This window comes from Elgaria multicarinata, chromosome 2, assembly GCF_023053635.1.
Source record: "Elgaria multicarinata webbii isolate HBS135686 ecotype San Diego chromosome 2, rElgMul1.1.pri, whole genome shotgun sequence".
NCBI classification, from domain to species: domain Eukaryota; kingdom Metazoa; phylum Chordata; class Lepidosauria; order Squamata; family Anguidae; genus Elgaria; species Elgaria multicarinata.
The window spans coordinates 99,153,460-99,176,170 of record NC_086172.1 but is presented as its reverse complement, the minus strand read 5'-3'; the positions used below and the strand labels follow the sequence as shown (position 1 = coordinate 99,176,170).

The 22,711-nt window shown below is 38.6% G+C and overlaps 1 protein-coding gene across 1 annotated transcript in view; it reads right to left on the bottom strand.

The window, feature by feature from the left end:
* Nucleotides 1-21,346, bottom strand: part of TEAD1 (TEA domain transcription factor 1) — a 214,201-nt gene extending 192,855 nt beyond the window's left edge. Inside the window, exon 1 of the mRNA XM_063117294.1 lies at nt 21,056-21,346. Within this exon, the coding sequence (XP_062973364.1) occupies nt 21,056-21,123 (68 nt within the window). The 5' untranslated portion in view covers nt 21,124-21,346. The remainder of the gene's footprint in view (nt 1-21,055) is intronic.
* Between the last annotated feature and the right edge of the window lie 1,365 nt (nt 21,347-22,711).

Here is a 22,711-nt window from a genome sequence, read left to right as displayed (position 1 = left end):
ATGAAGTGATGGAGTGGTTTTGGTGCACTGACACATTCTGAGCATAATCCTCCTGCCATACAAGACAACAGCAACACTTCCACTGACATCAATAACTGGACACTTTGGAAGCATAATCAAAGTAACAAGGGCCCTTCTCTGTGACCCCTGCAAAAGGAAGTGGGGCAGGTGGCTACTAGGAGGAGGGCTTTCTCCGCTGTGGCACCCCGGCTGTGGAATGAGCTCCCCAGAGAGGTCCGCCTGGCACCTACACTGTACTCCTTTCATCGCCAACTGAAGACCTTTTTATTCTCTCAGTATTTTAACACTTAATTTTAACTTAAATTTAAATTTTACTTTTTTAATTCTGTATTTTAATCTTATATCAATTTCTGCTGTGTGGTTTTAGCCTGGTTGTGCTTTTTATACTGTATTTTGTATTTGTGTTTTTAGACTATTTGTTGTTTTATTATTGTTTTAATTTCTGTGAAATTTCCCAGAGAGCTTCGGCTATTGGGCGGTATAAAAATGTAATAAATAAATAAATAAGATAAGACAATAACACAAGAAAGTACAGTACTTACAGAAGGTATCTCCTAATGATTTGTAATGCATAAAATAATTTATTTGTTTTTTTATTAAAGTTGGAACTTTAATCATTTTTCTTTTCTTCAAGTTCATGTGGGTGTTTGTGTTTCAAGTCCAAAGAGTTGTTTTCTGCCATTCAGATGCTTTCAGCAAGCTGATCTACATACTGCACACCAAAACACAGATTACTTTTACTCTCAAGTAAGCACAGGGCCCCCAATCCAAACTGTGGTCCTATCAAGGGGGATAGGTGGCTTCCCCCTTGCACTACTGCCAAATAGTGATTCACTGGTGATCCAAATCCCTACATGCATACATCAATACATACACGGGTCCCAATCTGTATTGGAACACCTGTACTTACTCTGGAGTAAAAGAAGACGTAGCTGCTAGCCACATCTTTCAAGAAACATGTGCTTTGGACTTAGAACAGGATTGTACTATTCAGAATGCAGGTTCCTGGGAGGGGACACTTAATGCTTTGCTCACATAAAAAGAATTTTGCACATAGCAAATGTTTGCAGGAATGAAAGAGGTAGAAATCTTGGCCTCAGCTTGCTAGTTTTCTATGTGAACTGAGTTTTTGGGAATCAGCCAACCCTCCTTACATCCGAGTGATACGATCTATACCGTACAACTGTGGTGAATGCATAAATCAGCCCAATCCTCTCAAGGCATAATATCAAGAACCACTTTTCGAGAAGATGCACATATATAGTGACTGGCACTTTAACACCAAGGTATTTATAATTTTTAATGAAAGATTTTTGTAGGATCAGTATATCTAAATAGTTCAGGGAATCAATCCTGACAACCATGCATACACACAAAGATTAAAGGACTATGTTCTGAGGAAAACACATGAAAAACTAGATGTATGTGCAACAGGAAGCATCTATTTACGCAAATATGAGAAAGCATCTCATATAGCTTGGTTACATTTTGTCTCAGATAAACATATTTGAAGACCATGTTGCTTTGATGTTGTTAACAAGATAAGCTTTTATGGGAGGCTTACAAATCCATTTAAATTGATTTTAATTAAGGAATCAATCACCAGCTACTGACGACTGGGTTTATGGACAATGAATAACTTGATGCCCCAGGCCTCTAATTCCCACCTGAAATCCACATTATAGTGATAAGTTGCTTCTTGATACAACATTGACCTGTGCTGCTTCTAAGTCAAGTTCAGAATGTTTTGTGCAAATAACTGTGCAAATAACTGGGAAACAGGCTGGGAAGCCCCAAATTTTAAAAATTCCATATTGCACAGAATTGAAATTGCGATAAGCAAGGAACTTGACCCATTTTAGTCGGCACAACAATATAGTTGTGAATTGTATAACCTCAAACATTTTACTTAACTGTTTCAGGGTAAAGTTGTCCTGCATACTGCCTGAAATACAGGGTTCTCTGTATATTCTTCGATTACACATTTCATTGTTTACTATAATTCTAAAAGCTGTACGGTAATAGTACTTGCTGTTTCGGTTCAAATGGAATGTATGACTTCTCATCCTGCCTGTATGACATGGGTTAGCATACAGACTTTTTTAAGAAGTTGAAAGAATGCTTCACTCTTACATCCACTTCCCTTTTACAATGCACAAGGGCAAGAGTTACCACCCTGAGATAGCAGCAAGAAGGCTTAAGGGAGCACAAGGTCATTATTCTACCTTTGTTCATCATTATCTGTAAAACAAAGGATTCCATAAGAAATTCCTAGGTTCAATTTCTGGTATCTCTCATTTAGACAATCCCAAGTGCAGGACTACTTTCATTCCTAGGTGAAATACATAGAACAGAGCTAGATGGGCCCATGGTCATGCCATCAAGCTCTCCCACCCCACCAGCCAAAAAGTTAACATCTGGCTTTTTAAAAAAATTGGGTTATGACAGCTTCCATCTAAAGAACTATTGTTTGTTTTTAGAACAGAAAAACATTTCTAGCTTTTTTATTAAAAAATCAGGAGCGGATGATATCCACTCCTCACATTTAACCATGTTGCAAACTACCTGCCAAATCCCAATCTCTGCTCACCCAAGATTTCTACTGGTTTAGGGTAGATTTTTCAGTCACCATCATCCTTTCAGTGCTCAGCTGAACATGAAAAAAATAGCAACTGCGACTGAACATGACTTTATAAGTTCTCTCTTAATGGGCCTGTTCAGTCAACACACTAAGCATGGTTAGTCCGCTAACACTTTTGCAGCAAATGGTTAGTGAGTGTGTTTAAACATGGTTAAGTAGCCACTATGGTTAGGAATGGTTCAACATGCTTAGTCATAGTTCACATGACACAGTAAGCCATAATGTTTAGCTCAAAATGCTAACCACCATGACTTAGCGTGTTGGCTGAACAGGGTCAATGTGGATTCCTGCATTGAGTAGTGGGTTGGATTCAAGGGCCTTATAGGCCCCTTCCAACTCTACTACTCTATGATTCTATGGTGCTTACTCCTTTAAGCATATTGTTGGGCATCATTTATTTATTAAATTTATATACCGCCCCATAGCCGAAGCTCTCTGGGCAGTCTACAAAAGTTAAAAACAGTGAACATTAAAAAGTATACAAAATTTTAAACCATCAAAAATATAAAAACAACAGTATCCATTTAAATAATCCTGGAACACAAGCTTCTGTAGCATTACCAAAGTCCGTGTGTACTTTATCAGCAATATAGGTAGGATACCACTGAGAGCCTCATAGAAAAAGCAGGATATAATACAGAGTTACATCCAATGGTGGCTTTGCGCTAGCAGAAAAAATTCCATTCCCTCAAAGAAGGGCACCCAATTTTACTAATCTCCTCTACCCACCACAGCCCAACACATTTCCTGAAAAGCTGCTCCTGAATTTATTTATTTATTTATTTATTACATTTTTATACCGCCCAATAGCCGAAGCTCTCTGGGCGGTTCACAAAAATTAAAACCACAATAAAACACCCAACAGGTTAAAACACAATTACGAAATACAGTATAAAAAGCGCAACCAGGATAAAACCACACAGCAAAGTTGATATAAGATTAAAATACAGAGTTAAAACAGTAAAATTTAAATTTAAGTTAAAATTAAGTGTTAAAATACTGAGTGAATAAAAAGGTCTTCAGCTGGCAACGAAAGCAGTACAGTGTAGGCGCCAGGCGGACCTCTCTGGGGAGCTCGTTTTGAGAGATTGTCTGAATTAATATGGGACATAGCATGGAAGGCTGCAGGTGGTGGTGGGATTAACATAAATGGGATGCTCCACTTTGTGCAAGTACCAACACTTTCTGCTAGCACAAAAACTCCACTGGATACAACCTATAATATGGTGGTGGTATGATCACAGTGACAAAATAATAAATAATAAATGTAAAAGAAAATCCCCCTTTTTATTTCAAGAGCACTAAAGAATATGGGCACAAATAAACACATGCATAACCACCCACGTATTCAAAGAGAGACCCTTTCCCCCACAAAATCAGGCACAAACACACACACACATACACAAACCAGACAGCCTGCTTCCCCCACAAACTGCTGCAAGCAAGAAGATGTTCTCCACTAACTTTCCAAAGCTGGAAAAGAGAAGTGGGGTGGGGAGGAGAGACACGGCACAACAGGAAGTGCCATGCCCCTCCCATGCTTTGGGCTACAACAGCGGTTCTCAACCTGTGGGTCGGGACCCCTTTGGGGGTCGAATGACCCTTTCACAGGGGTCGCCTAAGACCATCGGAAAACACATATTTCTGATGGTCTTAGGAAACTGTATTGACTGTCATGTATCATCTTTTGTATTATTAAAGCTATTGTTATGTATTATTTTCATTAGCAAACCATCCCATGACAATGGATCGTGTAGAGAAGAACGAAAATAATTTTATGGTTGGGGGTCACCACAACATGAGGAACTGTATTAAAGGGTCGCGGCATTAGGAAGGTTGAGAACCACTGGGCTACAAGAACTCCAACTGCCTGATATTCTCAGGGTGTGTAAACCCCCCTTGAGAGCTTCCATTTTGGAATTTAGGAAGGTAAGTGTAAATGCTCTACTATATAAAATTAAGGTTTTAAAAGCTAAATTACTGGTTACAGAGCATTGTAAAGTTATAGCAGATCAACTTTATTTCTTTTTTCAAATCAGTGCATTGTTTTAACATTTCTCTACATAGTCAGGCAATACTTAGACCAATACACCAATACACATGACAATATAGTCCTGATCAATTGCAAAAAGATTAGAATGACATATTTGTTTTGGCTCAGATGTTTTCAGATTGGATAAGAATAGGAGTAAAAAGGAAAGAGCTTACTAGAATTGCTTTCCCCCCTTTTTTCTTAGTTTTTCCATTTCCCCTTTTTCTTTTTTTACCAATACTATCACTGAAATATGTGTTGCAGACTATATGAGGGAGATATATGACGATTAATTTCGTTCTGATATCATGAGTATAGTCACCCTGACAGATGAATGGCATCTATTGAGTGAAAAGTAAAAATTACATTCACTGAACACAAGTCACAGTATATGCTGTGGTTCAGAGATGGGTTATGTAGCCAATAGACTTAGATAGAGTGGCCTTGGGTATGTAGAGCCAAACAGCTCTTACAACAAAAAGCAAACCAGGAAGGGGGCAGGGTGGGAGGATGGCAACTGCTTCTGTCTTAATTCTCCCAAGGTTTCTTTTCTGTCTTCAGCCACTATTTTTGCCTTCTCCATATTTTAAAGTTCTTGCTTCTAAGTTGTTGTATGTTTGCTTGTTTAAATGGATATAACAATTTTAGAAAAACTAGAAGTACAAGTTAAGAAAGTTACATGTCACTCATTTTTACATACTGATGGGTTTCCTCTTGAAAAATCCAGAGAGCAGGTCTGATTCATTCTTTCGTATGTCAAGGGATCCAGACATTCAAAATCAAGGCCACAGATTATAAACAGTTTCAGCAAATTCAGCTTCAGTGCCTTTGTTCCTCAGACGTACATCTTCCTATTGCTTACAAAAGCAGCATATACTAACCACTAACACTGCTATAGCCAGCACCAGGAAAGGAAGTTATTCAAGTCTGGGTTTCCTGCTTTTGGCTGTAGCCAAGAACTGAAAGGCTTGTAGTGGTTTCAGGAACTGAGTCATCCAATGATTCATGGATAAGATACTGGTTTTAATATGCTCTTAATCACAAGATGCAAAAAACTTGACAACCAGCCTAGATGAAGCTTAATTTCTAGCTTACAGCAGAACAAATGTATGTTATAACCAGGAGAAAAATCTTAAACATTACAAATTATGTTCACTTTCAACTTCTTTTTATATACTTTCCAGTCACTGTCTTTTTATTCTAAAATCCTTCTTAAAATTAAAACAGAAAAATGTGAAAGCCTTCCAGAAAAAGGACTAACAGTGCAAAGACCACCACAAAACGCAACACAAACTTGCAATCCTAACATGTCTAGACTTCCAAGAAACTAATGACAGGTGGGATTTCAAATGTTTTTTATATATCTGTACCCTAGAAATAGATATATACACAGCCATGTTCTTTTAATCAACAAAATCCATTGTTGCTATTGTCGATCCACAAGATTTATGTAACTTTGTCTAATCAAGGACCAGCTGGCAACAACCAACTGAGAGAAGTTCCATTTCCACAGCTCTGTAAGGATCAGCTTGAAAGCAGAAACTAGCACATACCTGCCTGAATGAAGGAACTTGTGCTCTTGAAAGCAGAGATCCATCCAAGTGCAAATATAGAATTAGTTAACTAGCTACCGCTTTGTACGTCTAAATGTTTTGGTTGTGGGGGAGGGAATATATTGCAACCTGAACTGCAGTTTTCCTCCCTTCTAAGAAGATCTTTGAGAAGGAAAAGTGAGTGATATATGGAAAAGTACTGGCATTTTTCTTCCATTTCTGAAATGAAGGCTACAGGTCACTAATACGCCACTGTACAGTAATGCTGGGAAGGTAGAAGGGGAACCACTGTGGGAGGTTTGTTCACTCTTGCATTTTAGGATGTACATTACTAACATGTTTTAAAAAGAAACAAAAAAGTGTAGCTTGCCATATAAAAAAAGACAGAGTAACAGTTGACAAGAAAAGGCCAAAGTGCACTCTGTGGCTGGCAGTCATTTTATGGCTTCAGTCCTACAGCAGATTTACTTAGATGACGTCAGTGGCTCCAATCCAGCTTTTTCTTTGGTAGCATTTACCACTTGCCTCTTGAAGCCTCCACTGTGCTACAGAGCAGCAGACCATAATCAAAATTCCCTTTGTGAATAGAGTTTACCTCAGGGCACACAGGCCTAGCTAGCTGAATTGAAGGCTCTTCACCCTGCACTTCATGCCTAGAAGTAAATAGCTTACAATACTGTACTTTCCTCAGTACAGAAGAACCATTAAAAGCAGCCTACTACCTTCGAAAAGTTTTTTTATTTGCTTCCAGAAATTTCAAATGCCAGAATAGTTACTTAATATTCCAAGCCTATCATGCATTATGATAAATACACTGGGCTGTTACTGCCTCATTTTGATCTGGAAACGCTCATACATCTTGGAAGGTTTGCATACATACAGGTCTAAAGTAAGTGCCTCAAAAATGGTCTAACTAATCCTGGAAGATACTGAGATAGCAAGCTCCCACCATGAGTGCTTTGATAGTAGGAGGGCAGTTTGGGCCAGTTATGTTCATGACTACTAGTATTTGCCAGATCAAATAACAAATGACCCCAGTGCAAGACGTAAGTACTAATTTCCTGCAAACCATGGTTTGCAAATTGGAAACTATCCTCCAAAACATGTGCTTCCTCCTCCTTCTGTAGTACATATTAGTTACTAAGCTTTTGTCATCGACTGTAATGATGGTTTAGCATTACCACTGCACTGATGTTAGCCATGATCAATGGCAATTGGCTCTCTCTTAACCAGGATCTCAGATCCATTCCATAACCCATTAAAATCAATGGGATTGTGTTAAGCATGACAAATCTAATTTCCATCGATGTCAATGAATTATCTCTACTTCTGACTAAATATAAAGATTCAGAGATATAAATGAAATGTCACTGAGAAGTAACTAAAGGTTTCTGTATGTCTGCTGTGCTCCCATTTTACTATCATTTCAGTAATGCATGTTACATATTTGATAGCTCTGTAATTTTAACCATATGTAATTTTTACTATATGTAGTATAGTAAAATGTCAAGTTTGTATGTGTTGCAACGATCTGTGGATTGAGCAATAAATGTATTGTTGTTGTTGACTAAATATAGATTCAATCCAATGTTTTAACAATGTGCCCCTCATTCTTTTTTTCTTTTTCTTTCTTTTTTTGGCATCACTTATGGCCTTGCCTGCATTTTTATGCAAGCACGTGCTCCGTTTTGTTCTCATTTGGGCAAAACTTTCATTTCCTGAAGTAAATGTTCCTGCCTCTAATAAATACCTTGATTCTGCTCATTAATCAAGCTGGCTTTCTCTTGGACCTGATGGTACATTTCCTATTTTGCGTCATATATTCTAAATGAATTTCTATTACTATGATTTGATCAACTCCAAGTGTTCAGGAGAAATTTGACCACATTGATTCATTTTCAACTTCCTTTTTAACTATTCCCTCATTTTTTAGAAGTTTCCTTTTTTGAATTCAAGTGTGACACCAAGTTGGACATCTTTGTCAATTTTCAATTTACATACAAATCGAATTAGATTGCACAGTGATCATTACGTCAAATTGGTTCAACACGATATGTCTCACACCAGGTCTTGGGCGTCATTTAGGATTAAGTCCAGGATCACCTCCCCTCTGATGGATTCCACAACCAACTGTTCTAGGGCACAGCATTTAAGGTATACAGAAATGTTATCTCTTTGTTGTTGTTTTAACTGGATCATTCATTTATCTAGTCTGCAGTGATTGAAGTCACCAGCTATTGCAACACTTTCTCCTTTGGATGGTTCCCTGATTTCATTCTCCTTCTCATAAGAACATAGGAAGAGCCATGGGTCCATCTAGTCCAGCATTCTGTTATCACAGTGTCCAACCAGCTGTTGATCAGGAACTCACAAGCAGGACATGAATGCAATAGAATCCTAACACCAATGATCCCATGGAACTGTTGCACACAGACTTACCGCCTCTGCTCCTGGAGGTAGCACATAGCTATTGGGACTAGTAGCCATTGATAGCTTCACCTCCAGAAATTTATCTAACCCCATTTTAAAGCCATCCAAATTGGTGGCCATCACTACATCCTGTGGTAGCGAATTCCACAATTTAACTATGCACTATGTGAAGAAGTACTTTCTTTTTTCTGTCCTGAATCTCCCAGTAATTATTTCATGGGATGACCCCAGGTTCTAGTATTTCTCAATAGCACCATGTTGGCCAGTGGGATGATAATATGTCCAAGTAGTAAATTACTTTTGTAACCAGATATGGGCACCAGCAGCAATTTCGTGGAATCAGCCCCATTTTAGTTTTCTACTTTGACTTAATGTCTTTGTCAATGTACTGAGTTACAACTCCCAGTAGGCCCTCTCTATAGAGTTTGTATCCAGACAAAGCTGAACCCCAACGATTCTTGCCATTTGACTAGGTTTTTATTATGTCCACTACCTCTATGTTCTTCTTTAAAACTCTTTAGCTCTGCCTGTTTAGCAGGGCCTGCATATAGAACAAATAGTATTTCAGAGAAAGCTATATCAGAGGTTCTGGATCTCAATTTCCTTCCTAGAAACTTAAATTTTGCTTCTAGTACCTTATGACAATATATTTCCATGTAATTAGTACCAACATGCATTCCTCCCCAGCACTATCTACTAGGCAAGCTAGATGAAGCACAACATCAAAACCTTTGCACCATGCAGGCTACACACCTGTTACAAACTCATATATATGTGTTCATAATTATCAAATCACCTACTACTAGAAGCTCACCACCCCACACAAGTATCCTCAGCACAAGAAGATATCAGCAGATCCCTCAAGGAGTAGGTCCCATCTCAAATATAATTTCCCTTTTCCTTGGAATGACTCCCACCTTGCCTTCATTCTACATGCCATCAGACGAGTAGTTCTTCACACAGCGGATATAGCTAAATTCTGGAATTCACTATCACAAAATATAGTGGAGAAGGCTATCAATGGTTACTATCTCTGATGGCTATGTGCTACCTCCAGTATCTGAGGCAGTAAATATGTACTAGTTCCTGGGGAACATGGGTGGTAAAGTGTTGTTGAACCGTGTCCTGCTTTGTTGGTCCCTGTCCAACAGCTGGTTGGCCACTGTGTTAACAGAATGCTGGACTAGATGGACCCTCAGTCTGATCCAGCATGGCACTTCTTACGTTCTTATGTTCTTAAGAGCTCTCAATTATTATTATTATTATTATTATTATTATTTACCCGCCTCTCCCTTCGGATCGAGGCAGGGAGCAACATTAGTACAATACAATATAAATCAAATACATAAAATTAATTAAAAGTGCATATAAAACCAATACAATAACAAAATATGTCCACTACCTCTATGTTCTTCTTTAAAACCAAGCTCCCCTGTTTTGCTCAGAGGCTTAAGCATAAGCCTATGGACACCTGGTTTCCCTCTTCAAGTATTGACTGGCTCTCATGTCCTATTGGCTGCTCATTGCTTAGTTTTATCTCATCCCCATCGGACTGCGACACTACTATCACATTCCCAAAGGCCTTGCCCACAAACTTCTCAGCTTCTCTATATCAGCAGTCTTAGCCCCAAGAGGACAAACATATTACCCAAGAGCCAGGAACTATTTTGCACTGAAGACACACCCACAACATCTCTCCAACAGGTAGACAGTCATACATGTGGCACTATGCAATAAACTGGACAGGTTCAACACCTGTCATGGCTTTCTACAGCCCCATACTCATGTGGCAACCAAGGCATGTGACAACAGTATGGTACAAGGATTAGATACAGAAGTTTTGTTTGCTTGGACTTCACACACTTTCCTCAGTGTTATCCTTGGTGAAATATATTAATTGTATCCAAGTTAGGATTGCATAAACCCATATTTGACCAAAGTATTAAAAGGCTGAAATTACCTATCTCCTGAACATGGACGGAAATCTAAAGAGCGTCTTTAAGCATGCTCCAATCACTTTGGAATGAGTAAGTGGTATTTAGGGTCCCCCACCCCCAGACTCTGAAGAGCAGATAAACTTTTAAATGTCCCCTTATGTAGCTTCCCATGTGGTACAAAAATGGAACTGTAGTAATCGCTCAAGGCCCTTGCATACAGAAATAGTTGGGATAGCTTAGATCTCAGACTTGGTTTCATAGTTGAAGATTTACACTGAATACATCTCACATAAGGATGCATGACCAGCCTTTTTAACATCCACACAATGAATGCATATCACAGCAGCAGGCTTCATCCAGCATATGTGCATTCAATGTGGGAGCTCAGAGGTGCCCAACACGGTGCCTGCAGGCACTCAATATTTTATTTCACCCCCATTTTGAATATACATACATGGATTTGTACAAAATGCATATAACTTTTTAGTACTTCTACGTGGGCTACAATAAAAGTGGACCAAATATCCAAATAAGTATCCATTTGAAGGTGACACTTTCAAATATTTAAGGTGTTGTAAGGTTCTCAGGTCTTTGCATTATAGGACATGAGTGTTTATCCTTCCAATGTTGTAATGTTACTCTTTTAGCTGTCAAAAGGGTGCAGAGAATCTATTTATGCTGAACATTCGTTAATATCCATGAAGCAGGTATATAATTTAAAAGAGCATGTACAGCAGTGAATATTAAAGACTGTTCCAACACCATATTTTTTCTGTGTAACCTCCCCACAAAAAGCAACTACTGAACATTGTCAAAACACACTTTTGAAATCTGCATTAGCTGCATTGCACTACCAGCAATTAGCTGAATTAGGCAATCCCTTATTAAAGAGACATTGCAGTGTCCAACAGATACAAAGCAAACTTTTTTGCTGAATAAGATGCAATCTAAAATTCATAAGACGTGGAAACAGAGATCCACTACTTAGACATTTTGTGGTGGTGCCCACAGCAGTATTATAAATTCCCAAATGCAGCCATGGTTTGGAGGGCCCTGTGTTAACGGAAAAGACTTTTCCACACATTCAGAAACACAACTTTTCCAGGGTTCTTGAATGCACAGAGTAGAGTCCTGCTTGCCTAGGGCTATAAAAGGGAGGGATGGAGCCTTCCCCCCACATACATTAATTGTACATGTATCAAAATATTTTAAAAGGACTAGTGTGACATTATTTTACACTAGCCTAATGCAGTTGCTCGGGGATGTTCCAATTGCTCATGCCTGGTGGGCAAGTGTATCCAAATGATAAGATTAATACTTTCATCTCCATCAGTAACTTAACCTGGGATCTAAATTATTACTTCAAAACATGCCCAAAGTGGATTTTTTAAAAGTTTCCTTCCTTTGTTGTTTTTCCCCTTACATTTTCTTTCTTCCCCCACCCCTTTCTATGCTATCACCCCTGAAAGTCCTTCAGTTTCCGAAAGGGATTGCTAATGAAGCATGGAGTAGAGTGCAGTTTAAGGAATCTATGACCTTGGGCACACAGATCTAGTTGTACAATTCTTTGGACCTAGGCCTTAATTATAAAAACTGACTGTGGGACTGACTTTTTTTTTAAGACTAAAAAAAAAAAAAACCAAGATATGGCAATATACAAGTAGTATACAACAGTTACTGGTCCAATTATTTTCAGAACAACAACAAAAAAAACACCACCCAGTACAGGGCATTCCTAAAAGGTGATCACATTGGATACTTCTTGCAAACTTTCTAAAATACTGTCTGGGCACTAGCATTGTCCCTCTTAAATTCTTATTTCTTAGACCACTAATTCAGAATTATTTTTAAAAGATTTGCCCCTTTTTCAGAAAAACAAACACTGACTCTTCCATAGCCAAACACACACACACACACACACACTGCCTTCAGCTGACCCAGTTTTCTCCTATTCACTGAGCATTCAGATATGCTAAACTATTTAGAAAATGTGGCAATGGGACTCAAAATAGAAGAGAACGAGAGTACTAAACTAGCAGAGAATCCCACAACTTATTCCAAAACAAAAAGATTTCTAATTTGTTCTGAACTTTAACAATACTACACAGTATAATGAAGACATATTTGGATTAGAAATAAGTATTAGCTACTAGAAAAAAGCATGGCAAACAGTAAAGAAAAATTGCAGGAATGATGGCAGGTGATACTGAAGAAAAAGAGAGGCTTCGAAGAGAAAGAAAAAGGGGGTGACCATGCACTGCTGGGGTGGGGTGGGGGAGTGAAAGTGGCTTGAAAAGAAAAAGAATGGTGGCACTAAAAAAAGAACACTGCTAAGACAGAAAGATACCCATGAGCATGTAGTATAAAAAAAGCTAAGCAAGGAAGACAGAAGAGGGTATAGTGTATAATTTTAAACAAGAATGGTGATGGGCTGAAGGGGCCAAGGAAGAGGCCCCCTGAGGTAATGAATGTTTGGCAGGGTCAGAGGGCAACATAGAAGGATCCTATTCCAAGGACATGCAATGAATGTGAGCAGAAAACTGTTATAACTTATATTTTCTGCTGCAAAATAGGCAATAAAAGGATTTCCACTGCATTCTATGTCTACTATAAAATCGCTGTATTCTTAAAATGTCCCACAACAAAATCAAATCAAATTTATGACATAATTAAGGTAAAATTAGGGATAAGGGAAATAATATTTATTAGTTTTATTAAATTGATTAAATTCAACACTGAATCCATATACAAAGACCTTTTTGCTCAAAAAACTTTTCAGGATTCTTTAAATATCATATTTATTATTTTGATTTGATAAATGGATAGATTTATACCCTGTTTGTTTAGGATGAACACACACAGTGGGCAACTTCCTTTGACAGTCCTTAGTATGCCTTATATATTCAAACCTTTTGCAATATTGTATTATATTCAGTTGAGAACAGCTTTTAAAATTATACTTCTGGGGGGGGAGTGAGGTAACACACGCAATTTCTAATCTAACTTTCAGAAACTATGAGGGTGGAAATATGAAAGACATACCAGTTTTGAATCCAATTCCCAAGTTTTGGAAGTTTCCATTAGGCAATTTAGTATCTATAGCCCAGATTCTCTGTAAGCATGGATGTATCTGTACAACCTTCAAAACATTTAAATCAGTCCTGTTTTTGATAGACAAGATTGGGTGATAGTACCAGACAGTTTGAGAAAAGCTGCATCTTTCCCATGAGAGTCAGAATTCCAGAACTTTCTACCACCATTCCACTATTGGACAGTGCCCATGTTATTTGAACATTGCAGTAATCCATAGTTTCTATCTCTTAGTTTAACAGTTACATGTCTGTAGCCTGGAGAAACCACCTAGAACCACAGCAAAAAAATATGATAAAGAAAAATGCAGTGGTCGGCAACTTTGTGAGCAGTAGTTAATCAGCGAAATAATTCCAAAGCACAACATCATTGTTCGCATGCATCGATGAAGCAAATAAGATTCCACTGAAAGGGTAACTGTGGTTCCTGTAGTGTTAAAGGAATATTTGACACCTGAAACAGTCAAGCCTTGTTGGTGATTCAAACATGAAGCATATCAAAATGCTATTGATAAGCTAAATTAACAGATAGCTTATCTGAAGCATATACTAGCCATATGGTGCCACAACTTCTGTTGCCAGCATTACAATAGGCTACTGCAGACTTGTACTGGAAGCATTATTTGACAAAACTGTCAACAGCAACCCCCACCCCCAAGAGCTCTGGGGCAATGGCGGGCATGTCTATTTGCATTTAAAAAAAACCCAGGTGAACAAAGAATAAACCAGATGTCAACTTTAGAAAGCGAGCTGTCTGGTTTGGGAGAGTTAACAGAGGCAGACAAACTGCTAGAGCTCAAAGCTAGACAATGAGCTTCTCTCAAAACACTCTGGCCTAGGGGAGTGGCTATTTAAAACACTTGGCTTCTTTTATTTCAGCACTGTGGAAGTGAATTCTGCTCTTAAGTGCCAGCTCAAATGAAGTCATTTTGTTTCACTGGGGGTTTCTTTGCATTTTAGTAATGTAGCGCTTACACTAGCAAAGAATGAAACACATGGTTATTTATTTTTTAAAAAACGACTTTTCATTTTTAAATGTGAAATCCAATACATAAACCAACTTGATGCTTTAATTCACTACATACAGACAAATACTGTGAACAGATCATTTCATTTTAAACAAAGTGGAAGTTATTACCCTCTTGTGCAAAAACTTTTTGAACATTAGGGTGAATTGGAATTTATAACCCTATCTAATGCCATAAAGGCAAGGTGTGAATTGTGATAAGAAAGATTTACAGTTGGGCTTTTGTAAAAGTGACAGTTTCACATCTGGTTTACATTGTAGAATCAAGATTTTTTCCATGCTGTAATTATTTTTGTTTTTTTCTTACACTGTTCCTAAATGTGTCTTTTTAATGGCAGTACACATCATACTCAATATCCCAAAACCTTTGTCAAGAATAGTAGTCTAAAGTGTTTCATTTGACTTTAGGACCTAGATTCCACTTATTCCGACTGTAAATCCTAATAAATCTAGTCTAATATGTGTGCTTGTGGTAGGAGAGCACAACATACTCAGAAACTAAAGACCTCTGCTCTAATATGATCTGCTAACAATAGAAATTTTAAAATAAAGCTTTTCCTATGAAACTGAATCTTGGGGTTATCTTTTGGGATACCTTTCATGTTAAGTTGAGATTGCGTTTTAAATTCTTACCAAAAATCAGAACTATATTGAATTATAATTAGAAAACTGTGTGCGTAAATGGCAGTGCAACTGATGCATTTTTAAAAGAATAGTTCACTCCAGAGAATATAAGTTCAGTATGTTCTCACATAATTAACATTTCCCATCATTAATAGCACTTTTCAGTTTATGTACCAATAAAAGAATAGCATTTATCACTGATTCAGTTTCGAACCACTAGAATTTAAATTACTTTAGTAATAATTCTTAGCTCTTGGTCCTGAAAATATTTTGGGCTTCCAGATTTTTTTTCTGCCATAAAAGAAAGAAAAAGAAAAGAGATGTCAGTTTGCAAAATTATTAGAAGGTTTTATGTCTAGGGTTAGAACAAATCAAATTGAAGTAGGAGAAAAGCTAAAACTGTAAGGACACTTGGATCTGTAAAGCGGAGGGAGAATCAGTTACATTGTAAGAATAAGGGAGGGGGAAGAAATAAAAAAATCACAGGTGCTCCATTTTATTTGGTTAGATACAAAAGAACATAGGCCAGCTTTAAGCAACTCTCCATAATGCTAAGGTTATGTGGAATATTAGTTTTGACAAGGCACTTCTCTCTCAAATTTCTTCTCAAAACCCACTTTTCCACTAAAGTCTATTTCTTGGGTTGCAATCTTACCCTCACTTACCTGGGAGTAAAACCCATTTAACTCAGTGGCATTTACTTCTGAGTATACATGTATAGGAGCAAACATGTACAGGACTGCCCTGTTAACCTTTTTGCCCTCTTCTTCAATTGAAGCAAAACCTAAGTACCTTAAGCATACAAAATTGCATTCTCTCCAATGATTCCCTTTCCCGTTTCCCTGCCCTCTTTTTGCAGACTCTCTCACTGTTAAAATTTAGACTGCAACTGCCTTAGAACAGAGACCAGTCTTTTCTGTACATGTTTATGCTCAGTTATGTCAAGCTATAAATTAGTGAACATCCATGTTCAAGAAAAATATGTAGAGGTGTTTTTGTTTTTTTAAAATCGAGTTTCCTTGGGACATGCAAATACTTCCTATGAAAGATGTATAATTAACAGCCAACACCATATAATATGTCTGTGATCCTAGAGACAGTTATTTGTGATTAAGGTCCCTGGAGAGCATGCCTATTTAACACAGAGGTTATTTTTCAGTACAGATTTGTAATTCTAAAGCTTCCCATCAAAATTAATTGAGGATTCCTTTCTTTGAAAATTCTAGACCAAGATTTTTTCACTCCATGCAGCCCTATGGGACAAGTTTCTGGTAGCCCTATCCTAAATCCTAAAGCACCAGCTAATCACTGCCAGAATGGAATGTGCCAGTGATTACATCAGTCCAACATCACAAGCTGTGATGTTATACTAGCAATGAAGGGACATTACATCTCAAGACTGGCACAAATGCCTCAGAAAATGACTATAGGGTTCAAGATTTTAAACATTATGTTTGTAAAGCTTCTAGTTACCTTACAATCTAAAACTAAACTTCACAATCATAAGAACACAAAAAAAGACTGTTCTGGAAATTGACACCAGTTCATTCTTCCCCAAGGAAGCGTTAGAAAGTGAAAGCACCATGTGAAAGACTTTTGTACCATGTTGAACAAGGAACATCTTCGTGTGGAAGCAGATTTTCACATACACACAAAGAGGGAAAAGGATGTATATCCCCATCTGCTCATCTGGATCCCACTGTACTTGCTGGATGAGTCTTTGAATATGGATGGGTTGTTGTGCACAATTCAAAGCAACTGGTTGTTGTGCAGAACTACAGCTGCATTGGGCCCTTGGTGAGGACTTAATGAGGACCACCATTGGTCTTTTAGGGGAACTATATTATTATCATATTTCTAAACATAAAACATATTCACAGCTAAGGCCTAACACCCAGTAAATTGATTTACTCCAAAGTATCAGCTTAGTCCTCAAGCCCCTGTGGCAATACAAGGCCAAAACTTTCAGCATACCTGTCATAGTAAAAGGGTCTGTTCTGAAATATTAACAGTCAATAATTTAGAGATAAAATAATATTCAGAAAGAGAGGAATGAATAACTTATTTGTCAACTATTGTGATTGTTCACACACACACACACACACACACACACCCCAAATCAAGCCTAGAAGACTGTATCAGAGTAATCATACCAAGTTCTCATTTACTTGCATATAAATTAAAATCCCCTTCAGCAACAGTTTCCCCTTGCTGCTCCCAGTTACAGTAGCATAAATCCCTTTATAAGTCCTTGGAGATAGAAAATCTAGGAATTAATTTCCTCTCAAATCCATGCTTCTATGTAGAATGGTACTTGAGGGACAGAGCTATCTAGGTAACGTAATCAGGTAACAAACATTGTGCACAACTCAGATCTATGTTATACATTTAGTGACATTCTTGTTTTCCACTGAGCCACAAAAATCATGAAGTCTCATGTACATAAACATCTTAAGGATCAAACCAGCAAAGTTTTGATCACGTGATCTCCCACATGCACTATTTTAACTTGAGTGCCCTGATGCAACCAATATTTATATTGTAAACTTATGAAGTAGCTTTAAGAATTGGCACTAAGTTCTACCATTTGAAATACACCAAATGAAACACTTCAGCATGCCAGAAAAACTGCTAGATTAAAGACATACCACATCTTTTTTTTTAAAGTACACATCTTATAAGATACTTATCCCTTAGTGTTATACACAATGCAAGCTATATACAAAGCTTTACATTCCCAAACCATTTTAAATGAAATCAGTTATTTATACAGAAATTACAGACTACACAAGACATTTCGGTGTTCAAGATTATGGATTTGCAATTACGTTTTGCTACCAAACAAAAAGGGCATTTTTACCCTTCAACTTTCCATTTGCATTCTGACCCTAATACACACTTGAGCAGTCCTATTTAATACTTCCTACTCTTGAATAACTGGAATACTGGTAGGCTTTATAATCTTTCCGTTTAAAACTTGTAGAAAACAACCAACTTTTAAAAATCAACAACTAAAGCCAGAATTTGTAGAGTTGCTGAAATGTTAACTATGGAATTACATGTATTACCATTTATGGGTTTCTGCTTTCAAATAGCTGAGCTTAACTTTCTTTATCTAGGGAAATTACCACAATAGACTATATCTAGCTCATCATCTAGGCCAAAAAAGGGAGGGGAATGCTACTTTCCAAGTACCTTTCCAATCACACACACACACTACAAAAACACAAAAAATCTTTTAGCTGGAATATACTAAGAACCCAGTTCTCAGTGGCAGTAGGACTGTTCTTTTCCACTGTTTACTAAACTTCCTTAAAGCAGATGCTGTTCCTCCCAAAAGCTCATATAAAACCAACATTTAACTCCTTGTGATAAGTTTAGTGGGCACATTCCAGGTTTTGGTACAGAATATAATAACCAAGACATATTTTAACATGTGATGCAGCTGCTTTTCATAGCTTTATATGTTTTCAGCAGAACTGGGCATCTAAATTTTATTTGTTCACACTAGGAGAACCTAAAAATAAGATACTACTGTCCCATTATTACTTTTCTTTATTCCACATAGAAAATAAAAAATAAAAACCATTATAGCAGTCAAAAAATGCATTGCTAAACAATATACTGGGTATCTTACATCTCTTGTATGCATCCAAAGCATTTAATGCAACTAGTGCTCCCAAGTTACAAGTTAAATTAACAAATCAGCACTGTCCAAGCATGCAATTTTTTTTAAAAAATCTAAGATTAACTGAAAAGTTGTTTAAATGCAAACAGAATCCATTCAAAAAGATAACATCCTCAAATCAGTTCTAAAGTTTAGATAGGGCTCAAGATATTCCTCTTCATCTTTGAATGTATGAATTCTCAACATTCCATTTGAAAAATAGGTATGCAGTGTGTGTGTGCATATACAGAGACACAGCCTCTAGAAATAAGGCAGTGCAACATTGCCCTCTGAATTATCTGGAAACCCTTTAGCATGCACCATCAATAGTCCAATGTCCTTGCAGTGGTATCCCCCAACTATTTATAGAGATGGCAATACACTATGTACCCAAGGACAACCATTCCAAATTTAGTAATACATTAAAAAAAAAACTACCACAATATAAGAGCATGTCTACAGTTACTATTTGTGTTCCTCCTATTGCACTGTAGATGAAAGGGAAATAATTATGAATTCAAGCTGCCATGAGATTTATACATCCAGATAAAATGTATACTAAATTTTTAAAAATGATATATATTATTTTAAACTGCCATCCATCCTGATACTTAAGCACACATATCTTGAAAAGCTGTAACTAAGTGTGCTGTGTTTCGTCAACTTTATCAGCATATGGTATATATGTTAGGTGCTGCTGATAGGAGTTAGCTGAACTACTTTTTTCTATAGGCCATCTTAAATCCAAATCTGCATTTATATCTTGTGTTGCAGTGTTAAATGCAATATGCTTTGTTTTAAAAATCTAGGAAATATCTGGCAATGAAAAGATTTCTATACTCTGTCATGTAGCCATTTACAATCTGAAAATAAGGAACATACCTGCTCACTAACTTTTGAGACATGTATTGAGGCCACTTTTCATTTCCCCAAATCAGAAGCAGATACTTGCTTCTAAATACTTAACAACTCCCCTGAGAAACACAGGTGGCTGGCATTTCATTGTTTCATAAATATTTTTAATACAGTGACACCATTCAACATTAAATAAATCCATTAAATCAAGTCCAGCTTTGTGTCTTTTTCAAAGGCTAGAAACAGAGTTTGGCTGGTGGAGTAGCATGGAGCCCCCACCCCCTCCGGCTTCTTGTGTTTTGTTTTGGATTTGGGATAAACTAATTCTTTCCCCCACCATGTAAGTGGACCGCCTTTCTTTGAAAGTGTAAATTCTGTGAACAAAGGCTACTGCTCGCCTTTGGGCAGTAGCACCATTATCGTTTAAAGGAGGGGTGCACAAGATCCCTTTAAAAGGTTAAGGGGAAATAAATAATCCTAGGATTCCTACCGAAAGGAAGTTTTCCAGGGACAATATCCTCGTTTTGTTGGAACTGCGACTTTGTCTTTTTTGGATACAATGTTTCTGCTGACTCCGGAAAATTTTCCACTTGAATGTGCAATTAACCAGCAGTAGCAGCAACAGCAGCTCTGGAGAAAGCAAAGAAGCAGCGAAAGAGAACATTCCTTCTTTCATCTTTAAGGGGTGGGGGGAGAAGAGTTGAGGTAAAAACAGGGAAGAGGGGGCGGGAGAGAGAAAAGCAAAAGCAAAAACTCAAAGCTCGAAAAGCCGGTCAAATCTCAGATCCAGCCACTTTCCAAAGCTCGACACTAGGAAGAGAAACTCGAGGGATAGGATCATTTTACTTTGCAAGGCCTGATCTGCTCCCAACTTATTCCTTCTTGGCGAAAAATGTGAAAAATGCCAAAGATTTGTGTGTGCGCGAGAGCGTGTGTGTGTGTGTGTGTGAGCGCGCGCGCGCGCGCCAGGCTGCAAAGCAGTGACTCAGGCAACTAAATTAAAGCAGCAACAGCAATAAGGAGCAGAGAGAGAGGGAGAGAGGAACGGCCGCCTGTTGCAGCTCTGGCTAAACCCCAAAGCAGCCCAAACTCCACTGGAAACAACTTCCCCACCCCTCCGTCTCCCAAGGCTACTTTCCTTATTTCCCCTACCACCACCCCCTCCCCGCTCCAACTCACCTCCCCAGATCACCTGCGGAGATTGAGAAAGGGGGGCCGTGAAGGGACGAGAGGGGAGCAACCGACATGATTCCTCCCAAGTAAATAACAGAGGACAGGCCGCCCCCACCGCCCTCCTCCTCTCCCTGCCACACAAAGCAGAGAGAAATGTGCACAAAAGCAGCTCCCTCCAGCCACCACACATACACACGCACACGCACAAAACTTACCTCCACTCCACTCCCCACCTTTGCAACCACCACCAGTCTTTTTTGCAATTCAATTGCAAACTTCTTCCAGCTTTCCCTGGGGACTTTGCTTGCTTAATTTCTAAGCTTGGTGTTTTTGGCTTGTTATTTTTGTTGTTGTTATTTTAAAAAAATATAATAATAATAATAATAATAATAATAATGTGTATATTTGTATATTTCTTAGTGAGTGTGTGTGCCTGGGCTCTACAGCTTGTTGGCTTGCGGGATTATTGAAGCCCTTCAAGTGATTAGTTACTGCCCCCAAACCGGTGGTGGCAGGGCGGGCTGGGCTTTCGAATGGGCTTGTGCGGCGCGAGCGATGCTAAGAATGTTCGGAATGAGAAGAGGAATGAAATGAACGCGAGGAGCGGACTCTCTACAGGGGAGGCGGAGCCACGGCCCGCCACAGCCAGGGGATGCAGAGGGGAGGAGCCCGGGAGCAGCTGGTGACCTCATAGGAAAGTCCAGGGGAGGAGGGAGCCGTTCGAGAGGGGAGGGGGAGGAGTTTGAGGGGGGAGATCAGATCACATGGGGAGGGGTGGAGGCGGCTGCAGGGCGGGGAGGAGGGGGGGGTGGAGAGGTCACGGAGAGCCACCACCTGAGTATCAGCCGCAGTGCAAGAGCTCGTCTCTTGAAATGGGATCCTGCTCACATGCCGAGGCACAATCAGGAAGGCGGAGCCGGAGGCTGCTTTGCAGAAAGCGAGCGAGCGAGCACTCCAGCTGCGGCTCCCGTTGGGGGATGCAGAAAACAGAGTGAGGATTTCAGCGCCCTGGGGAAAGAGGAGGCTGATGCAAACTTTCTAGGGCTGGCTTTGTGCTCCTTTGTGAGAACTGGAATCTATCCTTACCGCAGGAAATTGGAGAAAAAAAGGAAGGAAGGAAAGAAAAGTGCCAGCTCACTTCAAAGTAATGAAGATGATGATGAGTAATTACTATTTTTTGAAAAAAAAAAAGTCTGGCCCTTCAGATACCAACCCAAAACTAGAAGCTCAAATAAAAACGGGATAGCAGAGATTTGGATTAAAAACCACAGAGGGATTTTTTAAAACGTTTTTTTTAATCCAAGTGTGGCAACTCACAAACGCTCCTGTGGTAAGATTCCACGTCGTCGTCTGTTTTCTCATCCTTTTGAAATCAATGTGATTTCCCCCTTCCAGAAATGTGATCTCTAGAGAATTATGACAACATAAGTCTTCCGTTGTTAACTGTTTGAGTTCCACTTGGGAAAAGAGGGAAGGTTATAAGATGTGCAGCACAGAGGGCAAGTGTTTCTCTGCCTGTTTGTAGATGGCGTAGGCATTTACTTGGAGAAAAGACTTTTCTACACAATCATTACATTCGGATGCCCTGGAACACCCAACATCATGCACGCTTTTGTAATTATGGCACTGAAGATAACTTTCTCCTCTTACAGTTCTGATGGC